Raw genomic sequence first — 15,708 nt, forward strand, 5'->3', positions numbered from 1 at the left:
CGTAATATGAACGTTTATGCTATTCAGTATTTAGGTTATGATTACAGAAAAACATACACGTAGCTTATATCTATGGGCTTTCAGCTGTCTAGACATTGTAACAATCCTATTATTTATATTTATTATAGCCAATAGGTTTTTTTATCAACCTCATAAATTACGTTCATACCTGATTCAAATGAAAACATTATACTGACCAACTGTACTCATTGAAAGAATGACAGTGCGTCAGTTGTTTATTCCTGAAATACTTAGTTTAAACGCCAGTTCGCTCATGGAAAAAGGATTACTTTCAATCTCTTCTGTATCTAAATTCATGTCACAATTCTGGCATAATTAATCATCTGTCAAGTACGAGTTTACTGTGCAGTAATTCGTTTTGCCCCACTTTATGGGTGTGAAATATGGCCATTAAGAATATACAACTTTAGTGGGTCACTAGTATCCGATCATGGGTGTCTCAAAGCATTGCTTGTGTGTTTTGGGATCACCGAGCGAGCAGTTCAAAGAATAAGTACAGAGTACTATGTAAAAGTGGCGAATCTGTTGATGAGTTAGTGAATCTTCATTCACTGATGTAGTTGGGACATGGGTTACATATGTATATCCCTCCTCCTCTACGCGCGACATTGTCTGGTGTCAATTCTTGTTATTCACCTTATTATTCCTAAAAAAACGACTTGGATTGAATGCAGATATATTCCAAAATGAAATAGAAAGTCAATTAAGTTATAATCCAGAGTCCTCAGCTCATTCGCTAGCGCTGATTAATTCATTTTCATTGAAAATTAGGATAAGTCACGTGCACATTACCTGGTTGGGGCCCGCGTGATTATCGTCATAAGTGGCTAGAGACTTTGGCTGGCATAGCTGAAAATCGTTCTCAATAGTTCAATTAATATGACGGGTAGTTTGAAATATTTCCCCCTTCATGTGTACTACGATAACGAGAATAGTCATTTTATATCAGATCCGGGATTCACGACCCAGAATAGGAAATCAGATTATCACTAGATAGTACTTTATTTGACACAGTTACAAATAGTCACACTCAGTGAGTTCGGAGAAGAAATCGATAACAGGGAAGTAATTTTATCTCGCTGTGTTAGTGCGGTTCGGCAACTTGAATAGATGCTCATGTGTTTCACATCCCAATTCAGAAGCCTATCATTCAGTACCGTCTCAATGCTATCTTTTAGTGCAAGACAAAAGTTCACATTCGACTCAGTAGTTTGAGCGCTCAGCTTTCAACTGCTAACTAGCAAGTTTAAGTCCCTCTTCAATAAATGTCTTAATAGATCTCTCTAAAAGTACGTAACGTAGGTATATAATTGGTGGTTACTTTGAGAAACAACAAAATATGTTAATTTCCTGTCACTGTGTTAATCTAAGACATGCGAACTTAGATCGATACATACGCCAGGATCTGCGTTGATAAATGACTGATTTGGTTTCCTCTTTATTTTAAATTCGGAACCGGAGAGAAACAAATCATCCTTATCTGATAGTTCTTGGTAGATATCGTACTTGAGGTAATATTTATCACAGTATGAAGTACGCTAAGAAGCAAGCAGTTATTTTATTTCCAGTAGTTAATTCGCATCCACGATGTCTGGCTTACATGTTAGGGTTTTCTGTAGATTTTTTTGATTACACACCTGTTGATGTTTTTCATAATTGCAACAGCCTTCAGTCAACCTACACTTCATAGTTATAACATATATTATACACAGATTAGTAATGCATTTTGTATATCCCTTTATTAGTAAATGTACAGTAAATTTGCTTTTCGATTAAGAACAAGTGACGAACTGATATTCCGGCTTTTTTATCGTTGAAGCGAGTCCTGTTGATCGCTCTCTTAAAACGTATTAGTTACGCCGTTCATTTCACACAATTATACACGAGGTATTTTTGTCACAAACACTAATTATTCATTAGCTAGCATTGTTTGGTTTGCTCGTTACTGACGTTTGTCCTATTACTATAAGTGTATTTTTGTTTATAAACTCTTATAGCAAAAATGTTTTTGTCTATTCGTTTTCAGTCCTCTCAAAAAAGATATTTTGCATGTTTAGGAAATTGTACACTTTGTCTACGAGAGGGGGGATATGATATTTATTGTATTCAGGTTTTCTTCATATTTATGGCAAGTTGATTATTAATCAGGATGCTGACCAACTGCGCATTCATGTAGTCCATGTTTTATATCAATTGCAATTCTGACATTTGTTCATAAAGTTGAATTTTCTGCAACATACTCAATGTTCTCAGCTAAGATATAGATATCAGGCTTTAACAGCCTTAATTCGAATACGCAGATACTTAATTAGAATGAATCACCTCTACACAGCTTATGCACGTGTGTTTCTGAAAGCTTTGCTGATCACATCACTAAATCCACAAAAGAAACAATCAAATGACTTGACTAATTCTCAAAATGCACGTAACAATACATGGATTACCTTTTTACAACTGATTTGGACTAGTGAGGTGAATATCAATTACATGTGCAAACGTGATAAATTTCAGAAAGCATTTGTATTCATACCTAATTAATTCGATTCGCATAAGGTAGATAAGATTCATTCTGTGATCTATCTTCTTAAAATCACAAAATAACGTTTACTTTTTTCAGGTACGATTGTATTTGACAATAGTACATGAGTTGTGTCCAAATGTGACCTCAAATTTACTACTTACGAATAGATTATATTTTGTAGTATAATAATGGAATCCTCTGAGAGTATTCAGAGCGCAAGGATGTATTACCTTATAATTTATGTTCTCGAAGTATTATAAGGTTCTCTGAATGCAAGGTTTATGCTGTAACTTTCTCGAAGTGAAAAAGACTCGTTCAAATGAAGAACATTGTATATGCTAATTATATTAGCATATATCTATCTATTCAGTAACTCAGAGTACATATTTAGGCAGCAGAACAAGTTTAATTGTGATACTTTATCAACCTCAATAACAAAGATAACACGAAATTATTATGCAAATTCATCAGAGTCAATTAGTCGTGTTTGCAACGAAATGGTAAAACAATAGCATTAGTTTCTTATATGTTTTACTAACCAGAAAATCAGATGGAATGCTGAGAACTGACCTACTTAGGCTAATATACTTATTTTTAGAGTCTTTTCCCATTGCAATCAAAAGGAAATTAAGTGCTTACTTAATTGTTTTAAAGATGTCATTGAGATAGAAGTTAAGACTATATATTTCAAAACAATACATACCTGAAGGAAAAACTAGTATGTGTTGGCAGCGACAAGAAGCCTTTTTTTTAAACGCACAGTGAAATCGCGAGGTCCAAGATACGCGTTGAGAAAAGCATTCAATTCTGTAAGGCGGCTCCCTCGTTGTTTAGTTATTCAATTTGAATTTAGTAAAATGTAGATATGGATAATATATATTTTACTTATATTTCAAAAAGCAGAAAAGCTGTATCGCTACTCAGTGGAATATAACAAAAATTTATTTATTATTAACTCTTTACCCTATGCTCAATTCATTTGAAACTATCAAGCCCAACCTTGGTAAGGATACCTATTAGATAGGGATGTTTTGTCATCTCGATATGCATATATCAGTCCAACTGTCCTTCTGGATATCTAGTGAGAGCAATCCATCACCCCTCACAGTTGTGTGCATGACAAAGCACAGTAAGGTGCACTACAATGCACTCTTAGTTAATACTGTACATCACATTCCGTGTAATATTCGGAGTTTGATGTCAAATCCTAATTAGCTTTCCCTATCTCCAGATGTTGGCTCCTGTACAACGAATGTCATAGGAATGTTTGGATAACGTTTGCACGATTTTTCATCTTTCTTGCTATGTAACGATAACAGATTGTTAATCCAAAGTTAGACCCACATTTACTGACTTTCGTCTTGATTATTACTACATGATTTTGAGTAGCTACACTGTTCCTCCATCTTTATTCAAGCGTAATCATTACCGACTACTAAGTGGTCTCTAAGTACGAACTCCCACCCACTTGCTTTGCACCTTCATTTTCATTGTGTCAGTTCCTTCCTAGTTATTATGTTCATCTTTTGATATTGATTTTATAGTCAAAAGTAAATGTGTATTGGTGTCGGATCATGATGAAGAGCTAAGTAAAAAAACTCCGAAATCGTAATTTCTATTTCCAAGATTTAAAGAAAAATAACCTACAATCCCGTAGTATTTAGTTATAGCATCAAAAGTGTAGCCCATGCTAAATAGGATCAGTACTCAATTCGCCTGACAATGATTGCCCAATTTTTTCCGAATAAAAACTTCAATTACTACAAGGCCATATTGCCACCAAAACCAGAAAATGACGGTCATGTTGATCGGAAAACTTGACAAAACCTAAATGAGACATCACAAATAAAAGAGTGAGCGTATTTCTCGAATTCTGAAACGAGCGGTATTTTTTGGCAAGTATCCACTTCCCGAAACATCTTAACCCCTGAGTATCAGACACTTGCCGGTTCATAACCATTAGCACGGTAAGATTATACAACTTTTCGAAAAGCATCGTGATACATTCTTCCCACGCTAAACAGGGATGCGAAATATCTACACGTGTATTTACATTACAGGAGGCGACAATACTAGTTATTTTATATGGACGCGGCCAAATATCTGGTACACTGAACATCTCTTTCGTTGAGTATTTTTTAGGATAGCTTCAAAGTCTAGTCGGTAAGCTTACAACGGTTTGAATGAGACATTATTCACATGCGATAGGGGAATACTTGTTATTCATCTAATAATAGCCTATAATTAAATATGATTGACCGTAGGTAGGATTATGCTTCAACATAACTGTCTTTGGAAGCAACTATTAGGAGAATTTAAACAGCTTTTAGACTTATTAAGGTTTCTCTTATTTTTAAAGGCCAATCAGGTCTCTAAGTATCGGTTAGTTTAGGCAGTTTCTTACATTTACTGCCTTTTTAGATTGTCAGGTACCACCAGTCCGTAATCCCAGGGTGAAAAGATAAGAAATTGTTACAATGTTTTATTTAAAATCACTAGGACATCTGTAAGCAAAATATAACTAAAATGATATTTCATTTAGCTTGCGATGTATACTGTCTAGGTCTTTAAAATAACGAACAGTTTTTGTGCGGAGTTCCATTGTCGCATCTTCATCAACAACAAATATAGCTTTCTTATGATGCTTAAGAAGTGATTAGTCCATTTAAATAGAAATAGCTTACCTGGAAAGCAGATACTGTCCACATATGATTTACTCCCTCTTCGATTGCTTTCTGCAATGCTAATGCTTTAGAAGTCCCAGTGACTAGAATCATAACCTCATTAGCATCCATTACCGTTCCAACTCCCACTGTCAAGCAACGCTCAGGAACCTGATATTGTAAATAAGAATATCAGCCAGCTTCAATTAATGGAAAATTTAGCTTACAGCTTAAATACCGGCTTGTGACAGTCAGTTATCTACTATGCATGTGAATGTACTTTATTGCATTTACATTTTATTTTGCATTAATTTGGATAATTACTATCCTAATACACATTACTGTTATACGAGATAACTCACTGTAAATAAATACGCAACCACAAACTGGTGTTGTCTGACGTCCTCTACGGATTTAAGGAATCATAAAAAGCCACTAACATTTATGTGTACAGATACTTCAGCGACCAAGGTAATGAAGTAGTATATCTGAAGTTCAATGTTAGCTGATGTTTACTGTAGGCAATTATGTGAGACTTGTGGCAGGTTCTTTGTAAAGTAACTTTTCGTCTTGTACTTTATTGTCCTGTGCTGTGGATCGTTTCACTTTTTCGGTCCGTAAAATGGAATAAAAGACTTAAGTCGGCGAGTGCAGTCGTCAGTAACTGTTGACTACTCCGCAGGCATCTTGATTAGTTTTTAATTCATACGGTTATAAGTAATCGTTGGCTGAATTACAGAATTTCTATGATACCAACATATGTATGAGTGGGAATTGTAACTTGTACGGCGATGTTTCTTTTTAGACCTGCTTCGAGAAGCCTATCGCAGAAGTTGACTTAAGAGGAAACCGATTTGGAAAACAGAAATAAAGGTGTCTTGTGACATGGTAAGGATAATAAATATAGTGTTGATGATACTCGGAATCTGATAGGAATATACGAAACTGACGGAAGACAAAAAATGGATACATCTGCACCATTGAAAACAATTTTCAGCCATGTTATCCAAAGTCTGTTACCATCGGTTACGATAATCACGCGGACCTCCAACAGGTGGTCTACAACCATTAAAATGGCTAAATCCAATTGTTTGTGACTTCATAGACTGATGGCATACTTTAGTTTGGCCACCACTAGCTTGCTTTCAGCCTACTCTTACACCAGAAGACCACCTATCGAGGTAGACAGAGGTCAAGCATACATAACACCTGTCTCAACCACCTCAGTTAGTGAAGATTTACTACCTTACCAATCGATTTCCCATTTCTACCTAGTACTCTACTCCTAACCCAGGTATTGCTTACTCCGTGGTCACAAAATACACCAGAAGTACTTTGTAAACACCTATGATCGAATATAAGTAACCTACGAATATCCCCAACACTTAATAGCCATGTTTCACATCCATTAAGCAGAATGAAGCGAATTGCTGCGTAGCAAACGGACGAACATCTCGCCTACATAACAGGTTGGTAAAAGTCAATCGAGCCCTCTGAATGCTTGCTGAGATTTCGTCAGACATCGGCATTGATGAGATTCCCAAGATAATTGAAGTGGTCGATATGCCCAACTACTTTATTCCCTATCACTAATTCAGGGGGCGACATAAGCCAATCCTGAAGTAACATTTTACATCTGGAGGGAGAGAACCGCACCCCAAAAATGCTTGCATTGTCGCTCAAGGTGGTCACAAGACTGCATTTTGTCAACGTGTTCACAAAACAGAACTATATCATCAGAATATTCCAAGTCAACAAGACAATCTCATTGTACAAGATCAATCCCTGAAAAGTTAGATGATGAAAGTGTTATATCAAGAAGCATGCTTATGACAAAGTTGAATGATGTTCATGAGAAAATGAGAAATCAGTGGGTGGTGAAATTTGTGGATCATTTGACAGTTAGCATGCATTATTTTGCTGAGGGTTGAGTGGAAAACCTTTATCCTCATGATAAATACATTATTAATGAATAAAATCAAAGTGATTGTTAGATATATTTTGTTGGTGATTTATGAATTTATAACATTAAGGCCTTATTATCAGACTTATAACTTATTATCTATTATATCGGTCCCTGAAACAGGTATTAGGCACTTTTATATTTCATTTTAACCTAGTTCAATAGAACCTGGTAAAGCTACAGTTACAAAATATTCCCGAAGCAACCTCAAAAAGACCAGTGGAAAGTAAAAGTTTTGTACAACTTTCCGTAGCTTATACTCGGATGTCAAAAAACATTTAGGTGTTTAACTAGGCGATTCAACAATCTGACAGTGTCTTGGAAACAAACAAGATATCTTTCCACTTTAAAAGCCGTAACATCACCGTTTGTCCGTGTGTTTTAAATAGGAGAGAGACTAACGTGGAAATCTCGTCACTCTTACCATTTCCTTTTTGATTCCCATTTACCTTTTCTCATTTCAAATGTTTTTATTCCTGTGACAACAGACCGCAACGAGGGACATGAGAGAACCCAGGGTGCAGTGTGTATGCAAGAACTAACAATCATTCATGATCTAAAATAATAGTCAAATAAGGTAAGGAAATTTCACTGTCACTGAAGTTACCTCGGCCTTAACTACGCAGTCTATAGCTTATAAAATTCATCTCTGAGATCTGGAAATTTGGCACACCGGCCATGTTGGCGCAAAACAATGAAGATAAAATCCAATGGAAATGAAGAAGGGGCGCTTCTTCACTGAATCCACAGAAGAAATCACCTTGACGCAACTAAATTTTCAGGGGTCAGAAAGTACCTTCGTTGTTCCTTTACGTACGTCAACTACGGCTCTAATGGTACATACAGTTCTGCTTTGGATTCCATATTCAGGAAAGCAGATTACTGATTATTTGCCACAGCTGTTTACTGAAAAGTTATATTTTGGTCAAGACAAATTTAATTCGTGATCTGCTCCGTTTACTTATTTATTTATTTGAACATATAAATATTGGTACAAATCGGCACCGAATACATATGAGCCACGCAAATCACTTGATTTGTGTGTGGACTGTGATACTGACTGGGTGCTCAGATCGAAGAAGGTGGTTTTTTAAGGGGTGGGCACACCTGGAGCCTTAGACCCAATGGTCTGATCCATAAGACAGTGGAGCAACATCAGGAAACGCAGTCCCATGGTAGCCGGTAACCAATAATTGGTTCATACGCCATTTGTTCCCTCAAGATCCTGGAGTTCATGTGCACCATTGGTTTGGAATCAGGGGTTTCCAAGTCCCCAGGTGGAACCTCCATCTCCACCAACCCGGTTAAAGCGCCGGGCATCTGCTTTTCGTCCTCTTAACTTCGTAAAGAACATCCCCGCTGTGAGAAGGCAATGAGTGGGACTTCCCTAGCAGTGGTTTTATACGCACGGCCATGTGCGAGCATTTCGAGAGGGAGAGCTGACTCTCCCCGCCCTCGACCGTACCAGGGCAGTCAGGGCCATGTAATGTGATGGAAACTTTGTTCGGTTATATAGAATAGAATCCAAACCATTACAAATTATTTTTCGGTTAGAATTGTCAAGCCACTAACTGTTTTGGTTTAACAAAATATTTATAAGAACTAATTTCATAGAGTGATAAAGATCACTTAAAGATAAACTGATAGTAACTCACGCCATTCAAGTGACTCCTACTTGATAACACAACCCAAAATGAAGTGAAGGGACGTCATAAATTTTTTTTAAACCGGTAGTTCGAACAGACCTATTTACTTATATAGAGACAGTGACTTACCGACAGTTTTTTTATCGGGGGGTACAAGTGACTGGTAATAACTGCTGTCTTCCTTATCACTATATATACTTAAAGTTATCGGTAATCAACACGGCTATAATTGAAATGAACAGTATAGATATGTACAACAGGCGAGAAGACCATTTATTACATGCAAAATAAGTGCTGGATGGCAAAATCAGAATGAGTCATGTTAATGGAATTACGATCACTAATTACACTTCATTTTAGTTTCCGTTTGTTCGACACTTAATATCGGTCAGAAACAGAGGTCAGCCTATAAGCGATCCAAGCAAAAGCATGTGATAACTAAATTTAAGGGCTATTGAATGTTTCACTGAATAACAATGTATCTCCAAGGGATAGTAGAATTGTGCCAAGGAGAGCCTTTACAACTATACTTGGAAAAATCATACTGAAATAAGTCCTTAGTTCTCGGAAGTAAAATTGTGACCAAGGAACACATGACGTCGAGAATCGGAATCAAACATCAAAAAATGATTAGCAACTGGAAGAGATTGCCCAGGACGGAGAATGCTGGTGGGCTGCCTATACTTCACAAGAGGTATCAAGAGCAAGTAAAATGACCTATGAGGAACTTAAGTGAAAATATTGTTGTTTGGTATAATTCTATATATTACTAATACGATCGTGCGTTTTCTGTACTGTTTTTTGGTCAGATGTATAGTTTATTTTTGGTAGCTGTTTTTGTTTACTACTCTCAAATTTTAACATGAAATAAAAAGATGTTCATAGAGTTTTTGAATTTTACTACCTGAGACATGTTATCTCCAAAAAATCTAGCATTAGCTACAATAGTCTCCTTTGCCAGTGTTTTGACACGTGTGCGAGATACTAAGCTAGAACCTGGCTCGTTAAAGGCGATATGACCATCCGGGCCTATTCCACCAACAAACAAGTGAATACCTCCAGCTTTCTTTATCTCCATTTCAAACATTTCGCATTCGGCCTCTGGATCATTAGTTGTTCCATTGAGTATATGCACATTTTTCGGATCTATATCTATATGCTGATAAAATTTAAACATAGTTACTGATAATTATTGAAAAAAGCCACATATACATATTTAGAAAAGTGTATAAGCCACAAAAGTGAGGCACCGAAAGAAATGACCGGTGGAGCAATATTTATACTAAACATATTTCTCTGATAAGATGAAGGTAAATTAAACGCTATTGGGTGAAAAATTCTATTCGTTGAAACTTTTTTAGCCTGTTCTATTTTACAGCAAATTTGAAATTATTGCTTGAAACATTAAATTGGTTACACTGAACAGATCAATGCACTTAATACGCTATAAAACCACAGACCATTTTGAAACTTCTGATTAATCAGTAGGATAACTTGGACATTGTCTGAAAATAAAAGATTGGATTATGGGATCTCCGAAGTCTAGACGAACTTTAAAGCTGCATAAGAGTAGTAACAATTCAACTCGAGCATTTTATTAGAAAGGGGTTTTGAGAGGATTGTAGTAATTTAATAGTTAAATTCATGAGTCAATTAAAGCTAGACCACCAAAGAAAACCTGGAAGCGAGACCGAAGGTCTCGGGTTCGAATCCCGCGAGCGGGATCGTGGATGAGTCGTTGGTTAGTCCTCGTGTTCTTCCTCTCTTGAAATTTGTCCAATTATTCATTCCTTGTGAAGACGCTTGTTGCGACCCAGAACCTGCTGATACGTTGGGTTTAGTGATTTTTTATCCTTTCGCAGTTGTTCTTCGTAGTAGTTTGTTCTTATTTGAGTAGATCTTGTAAGAATTAAAACCTTTATTGAGAGTTGTCTTGAAATCGTTGAGTCTTTCAGCATGTCGAAGGAAGGCTGTATTGAGCCTTTGTAATGTAATTTTTCGCAGCTGTCCAGTGTTTCTTTAGCTTCAGTACCATCTTGGCAATCACCTGGTGATGACCCTAAGCCATGTCAACTCCTCTTCTGGTTCTCGCGACTCCCGTTGACCTATTGAATTTTCTACTGACGCAAATATGATTGATCTGATTCTCTGTAGTGTGATCCGGTGATACCCACGTAGTTCTATGTATGCGTTTGTGTGGAAATGTTGTGCCGCCTATAACCATTTTGTTGAATGCACATAAATTTGTAGATCTCTCGCTATTCTCGTTCCTTTCTCACAGTCAGCCCGTATCGTTGCTATTTGTACCTTTCATGTCTGCTTTCTATACCCGACGCGATGTGTTTCTTGGTATTTCTCTTTTCCATTTCCCTTCAGGAAGCTAGCGGTGGCTTCGTGTCGCAGTTTGGTGATGTCCGTAACGTGTGTCCTATCCACTTCCAGTGTCTTTTCCTAGTATCTTCTTCAACTGAAAGCTGGATTGTTCTATCCTCCAGTAGACTGTTGCTGATGGTATCCTGTCAACGGACATTGCGAATCTTGCGTAGATAACTGTTTTATATATATCTATATGTTTTTTAAATGATAGTTGTAGTCGCAAATCTTTCGCCATTCTCGTTCCTTTCTCCCAGTCAGCCCGTATCGTCCCATGATATATTAATACCCGGTGTTGTCCATTACGACCCTGGTGTTTATGTCTATCATCAGTATGATCAGCTTCTTTCCTGATTGTTTCGCTATGATCGATTGTAGACTGTCGTAAAACTGATGTTTGTCATCGTCATTGCTGTTATTGGTGGATGCATAACATTGGGTAACACTCACTGTGATCCCTTACTTCTTTGTTTAGAAGGTTGTTTTGATGATTCTGGGTTCATGAGATTCCCATCCTATAAGTATCTTCATTTGGACAGTATCAGAGCAACTCCCTGAGTGTGTGGGGCATTTCTGTCCTCGTGTCCCAAATACAGCAGCATCTTAACCGAATCTAATCTTATCTGTCCAGCTTCGGTCCAATGGTTTTCACTGATTCTGAGAACTGCCAAGTTGTATCTCCTCATTTTCACAGCTATTAGATTGGTCCTCCCGTTCTCTCACATTGTCCGGACATTCCATGTACCCACACTAGTTGTTGCTCTGGTTGTCTGAAGGGAGATCGACCTCATGACTTCAGGAGAATCTCGGTTTTCACTATGAGGCGTCATAATTCTTCCGAATGAACATCCTTCAACTCGAAGAACCGAGTTTAAACGGCTTAAATTGTATATTCTGGTTAGCGAGTTTTAGTAAGGTTGTTTTCTACAGGATGGGGTTGCTGACATCATGCCCTAACCTCCTCGTTTACCCCGGCTTGGGACAGGCAGTAAGCTTAGACGCGCTATATATATATAACCTCATTGTCAGGTACACCTGCATTTTAAAGATATATTCCGGGTGCCTAATTGTGTACAACAATGTGAGTAGTATTTATATCATTCATGGGTTTTTCTTCATATCTCTTGTCTTCAGTATATATGTGAAATATGTCAGAGAAACATCTCAAGTTAACTATAGTTTTTGTCGCCGTATTGGTGCCGATTCCTCGGTGTTCCATCCAGTTTAGACCAGCAATCAGCATGTGATTTGTGTTTCTACAGCCGACAGAAAAGACTTACTTATCCTCCGTACATACACTGTGGAATCCGGTTAGAATAGAAAAGAAAAGAAATTACCTTTACAAGTGGAGTAGAACCGCAACTGTGCTTTTGTTAGTTGTGTCGACACGTTATCGCTTTTAATTAGCCATTAGAAGTTCATGTGACTTTCCTATTAATGACACCAATTTATTCATTATAAAAATTTGGGCTTGTATATACAACTGTATTGATCTTTGAAACTCTTGGTTGGCATTTTGTCCCAGCGTCAGTCCGTAAATCGGAAATTAGTGCTATCAGCTTTTTTGCAAAATATTATCTAGTTGTTCACACTTTGCACAATAGAATATCAATGTTTCACATTTTCTTGGAATGATCGTTGGTAAAAAGAGTATATAACGTGTTAATACCTTTTCTACGTTTGAGCATGTGTTTTTCGATTTTTATGTACGTTGTACATAGGCTAAATAGTTATTATGCGTCTACTGATTCTTGAAGATCCTGAAGAAGTTGCAGTATGGGCTGCTAAATACGTAATGAAAAAGATAACTGACTTCAGGCCATCTGAATCGAGATACTTTGTTCTTGGTCTTCCAACCGGTTCAACTCCTTTGGGTATGTACAAGCGGTTAATTGAATTTCATCATGATGGCAAACTTAGTTTTCGGTATGTGAAAACCTTCAATATGGACGAGTATTTGGGATTGTCTCACGATCATCCACAATCTTACCATTACTACATGTATCATAATTTTTTCAAAGTAAGATAAGTATTAGCGTTGGATTGTTAATGTATTTATCCGTTTATACGTGTACTTTTATTCAAGGAAACTGAAAATGACTCCGAAATCTATACAAAATATTTCACTTGAATATCTATTCTGAAGATTATAGCTTTCCTATAAGTGTTATACAACAGTAGTTATACTAAAGCTACATCAGTTTAATATGTTTTCAAGAATAATAAATATACCTTTCCTAGTTTTTTCCCCAAAAATATGTGTAGTCACTGAAATGTTTAGACCTAACTAAGCTAAAATGGATTCAGGATCCGCCGGATTTTTGTTCACTCTCCATTGGTATGCGAAATTAAATCTTGTTCAACCTCTTTAATAATATTTTTTCTCAATAGTGTGTACTAAGTATCAGTACGTTTGTGATGCTTTGATTAAACTATCTACTATTTGAATGCAGCTCATTTAAAATAGAAACTAGTTTTCACTGATACTTTTTGTGAGACAGCAAAGTCTCCTTGTGAAAAGTGAGCATAAGCCTTGGCTGAATGTATCACTGAGTATGGTACGAACCTATCAAAACTTCTCATAGTACTTTAAGGAACCTTTTGGAAATGTATCTTCAAGTATGTAGATACTTGAAATTCTGGTTGAATATCGTTCTTTGTAAAAATATGTTTTCTTCAAAAAATCTAATCAAGGCGTTAGTGCAAAAAACATAGTAGAAAATTTTCCTGTATTATTTGTCAGTTGTATACCTGCAATCGGGTTTCGAAATCAATTTATCTACGTAATGTGGTGAAGAGTAACCACAAATTTGTGCAGAATATGGAGTTAAAATTAACAATACTAATTATTATGAATTAAGATATTATTTCTGTCAAGAAACCAGTCAAAGAATCAAAAGTAAAATAAAGGATATTAAGTAATTAAAAAAACAGTGTCGCAAATCAGTTCGGTAACAAGATGTATTGTTTTTAGTAGGTAAGTAATAGAAGATTTGTACATTACTGTGATTTGTTAAGCATTATACCTGTCCGTTAGTGAATACTGAAGTTAGCGTTGTTGGGCCAATGACAAGCTTCTGCAGATGAAAGTAGTTATCTGTTAATTCGTTATCTATGGACACTCCTCACTCATATCATCCCTAATAAATGAATAGTACATGGATCTCATTTACAATTAAAAATTCATGGTCAGAAAACACGTCAATTAAAGTGTTTTTAATCCGTTGAACAGACCACATGCAGTCTTCGTACCCTGCCCGTTGTAACTGGAATTGCTATTTTTCTTACCGAACAGCTCTGTATGTTAGGAGAAGTTGGACCTATGTGAATCCACCATCTAACTCTAGTTATAGCCATTGGAACGATGAGTAATCATCTGTGTCAGTTTGTAAAATATTTAGTAAATCACGTTGTTGACCTTTTCTGGTATCAAACCTCATACTTAGTTTCCAGTAAAAAGTACGCAACAGTTAAGTGGCTGAACACTTAAGTTCAGTTTACAAGTGTTTATTATTATAGTTCTTTAAACATCTACTGTTATTCTAGCAGTGACTACAGATACAAACAAACGCAGTACATATTGTTTTTGAAGGGTTAAAATGCTCGAAATTTAATAGTTGAATTCATAAGTCAATTAAAGCTGAACCGCCATGGAAAAGCTGGAGGCACTGGATGGTCGTTTCGTCCTGGTATTGGACTCCTCAGCAGTGCTCATCCACGATCCCGCTCGCGGGATTCGAACCCGAGACCTTCGGTCTCGCTTCCAGGTTTTCTTTGGTGGTCTAGCTTTAATTGACTCATGAATTTAACTATTAAATTACTACAATCCTCTCAAAACCCCTTTCTAATAAAATGCTCGAGTTGAATTGTTACTACTCTTATGCAGCTTTAAAGTTCGTCTAGACTTCGGAGATCCCATAATCCAATCTTTTATTTTCAGACAATGTCCAAGTTATCCTACTGATTAATCAGAAGTTTCAAAATGGTCTGTGGTTTTATAGCGTATTAAGTGCATTGATCTGTTCAGTGTAACCAATTTAATGTTTCAAGCAATAATTTCAAATTTGCTGTAAAATAGAACAGGCTAAAAAAGTTTCAACGAATAGAATTTTTCACCCAATAGCGTTTAATTTACCTTCATCTTATCAGAGAAATATGTTTAGTATAAATATTGCTCCACCGGTCATTTCTTTCGGTGCCTCACTTTTGTGGCTTATACACTTTTCTAAATATGTATATGTGGCTTTTTTCAATAATTATCAGTAACTATGTTTAAATTTTATCAGCATATAGATATAGATCCGAAAAATGTGCATATACTCAATGGAACAACTAATGATCCAGAGGCCGAATGCGAAATGTTTGAAATGGAGATAAAGAAAGCTGGAGGTATTCACTTGTTTGTTGGTGGAATAGGCCCGGATGGTCATATCGCCTTTAACGAGCCAGGTTCTAGCTTAGTATCTCGCACACGTGTCAAAACACTGGCAAAGGAGACTATTGTAGCTAATGCTAGATTTT

General features: G+C 36.5%; 2 protein-coding genes across 2 annotated transcripts in view; one reads left to right on the top strand and one right to left on the bottom strand.

The window, feature by feature from the left end:
* BEST2_2 (Bestrophin-2) overlaps positions 1-15,708 on the top strand; it is a 31,316-nt gene extending 15,608 nt beyond the window's left edge. Inside the window, exons 11-13 of the mRNA XM_051211286.1 lie at positions 2,048-13,061; positions 13,108-13,207; positions 15,474-15,708. The gene's annotated coding sequence lies outside the window, so the exon portion shown is untranslated. The remainder of the gene's footprint in view (positions 1-2,047; positions 13,062-13,107; positions 13,208-15,473) is intronic.
* Positions 5,012-9,991, bottom strand: GNPDA2 (Glucosamine-6-phosphate isomerase 2; the record flags this gene model as incomplete). The annotated part of the gene is made up of 3 exons (XM_035732580.2): positions 5,012-5,186; positions 5,227-5,376; positions 9,719-9,991. The coding sequence occupies 3 exons, from the start codon at positions 9,989-9,991 to the stop codon at positions 5,064-5,066; spliced, it is 546 nt and encodes a 181-aa protein (XP_035586937.2). The 3' UTR covers positions 5,012-5,063.

The sequence above is a fragment of the Schistosoma haematobium genome, chromosome ZW (genome assembly GCF_000699445.3).
Source record: "Schistosoma haematobium chromosome ZW, whole genome shotgun sequence".
Lineage (NCBI taxonomy): Eukaryota > Metazoa > Platyhelminthes > Trematoda > Strigeidida > Schistosomatidae > Schistosoma > Schistosoma haematobium.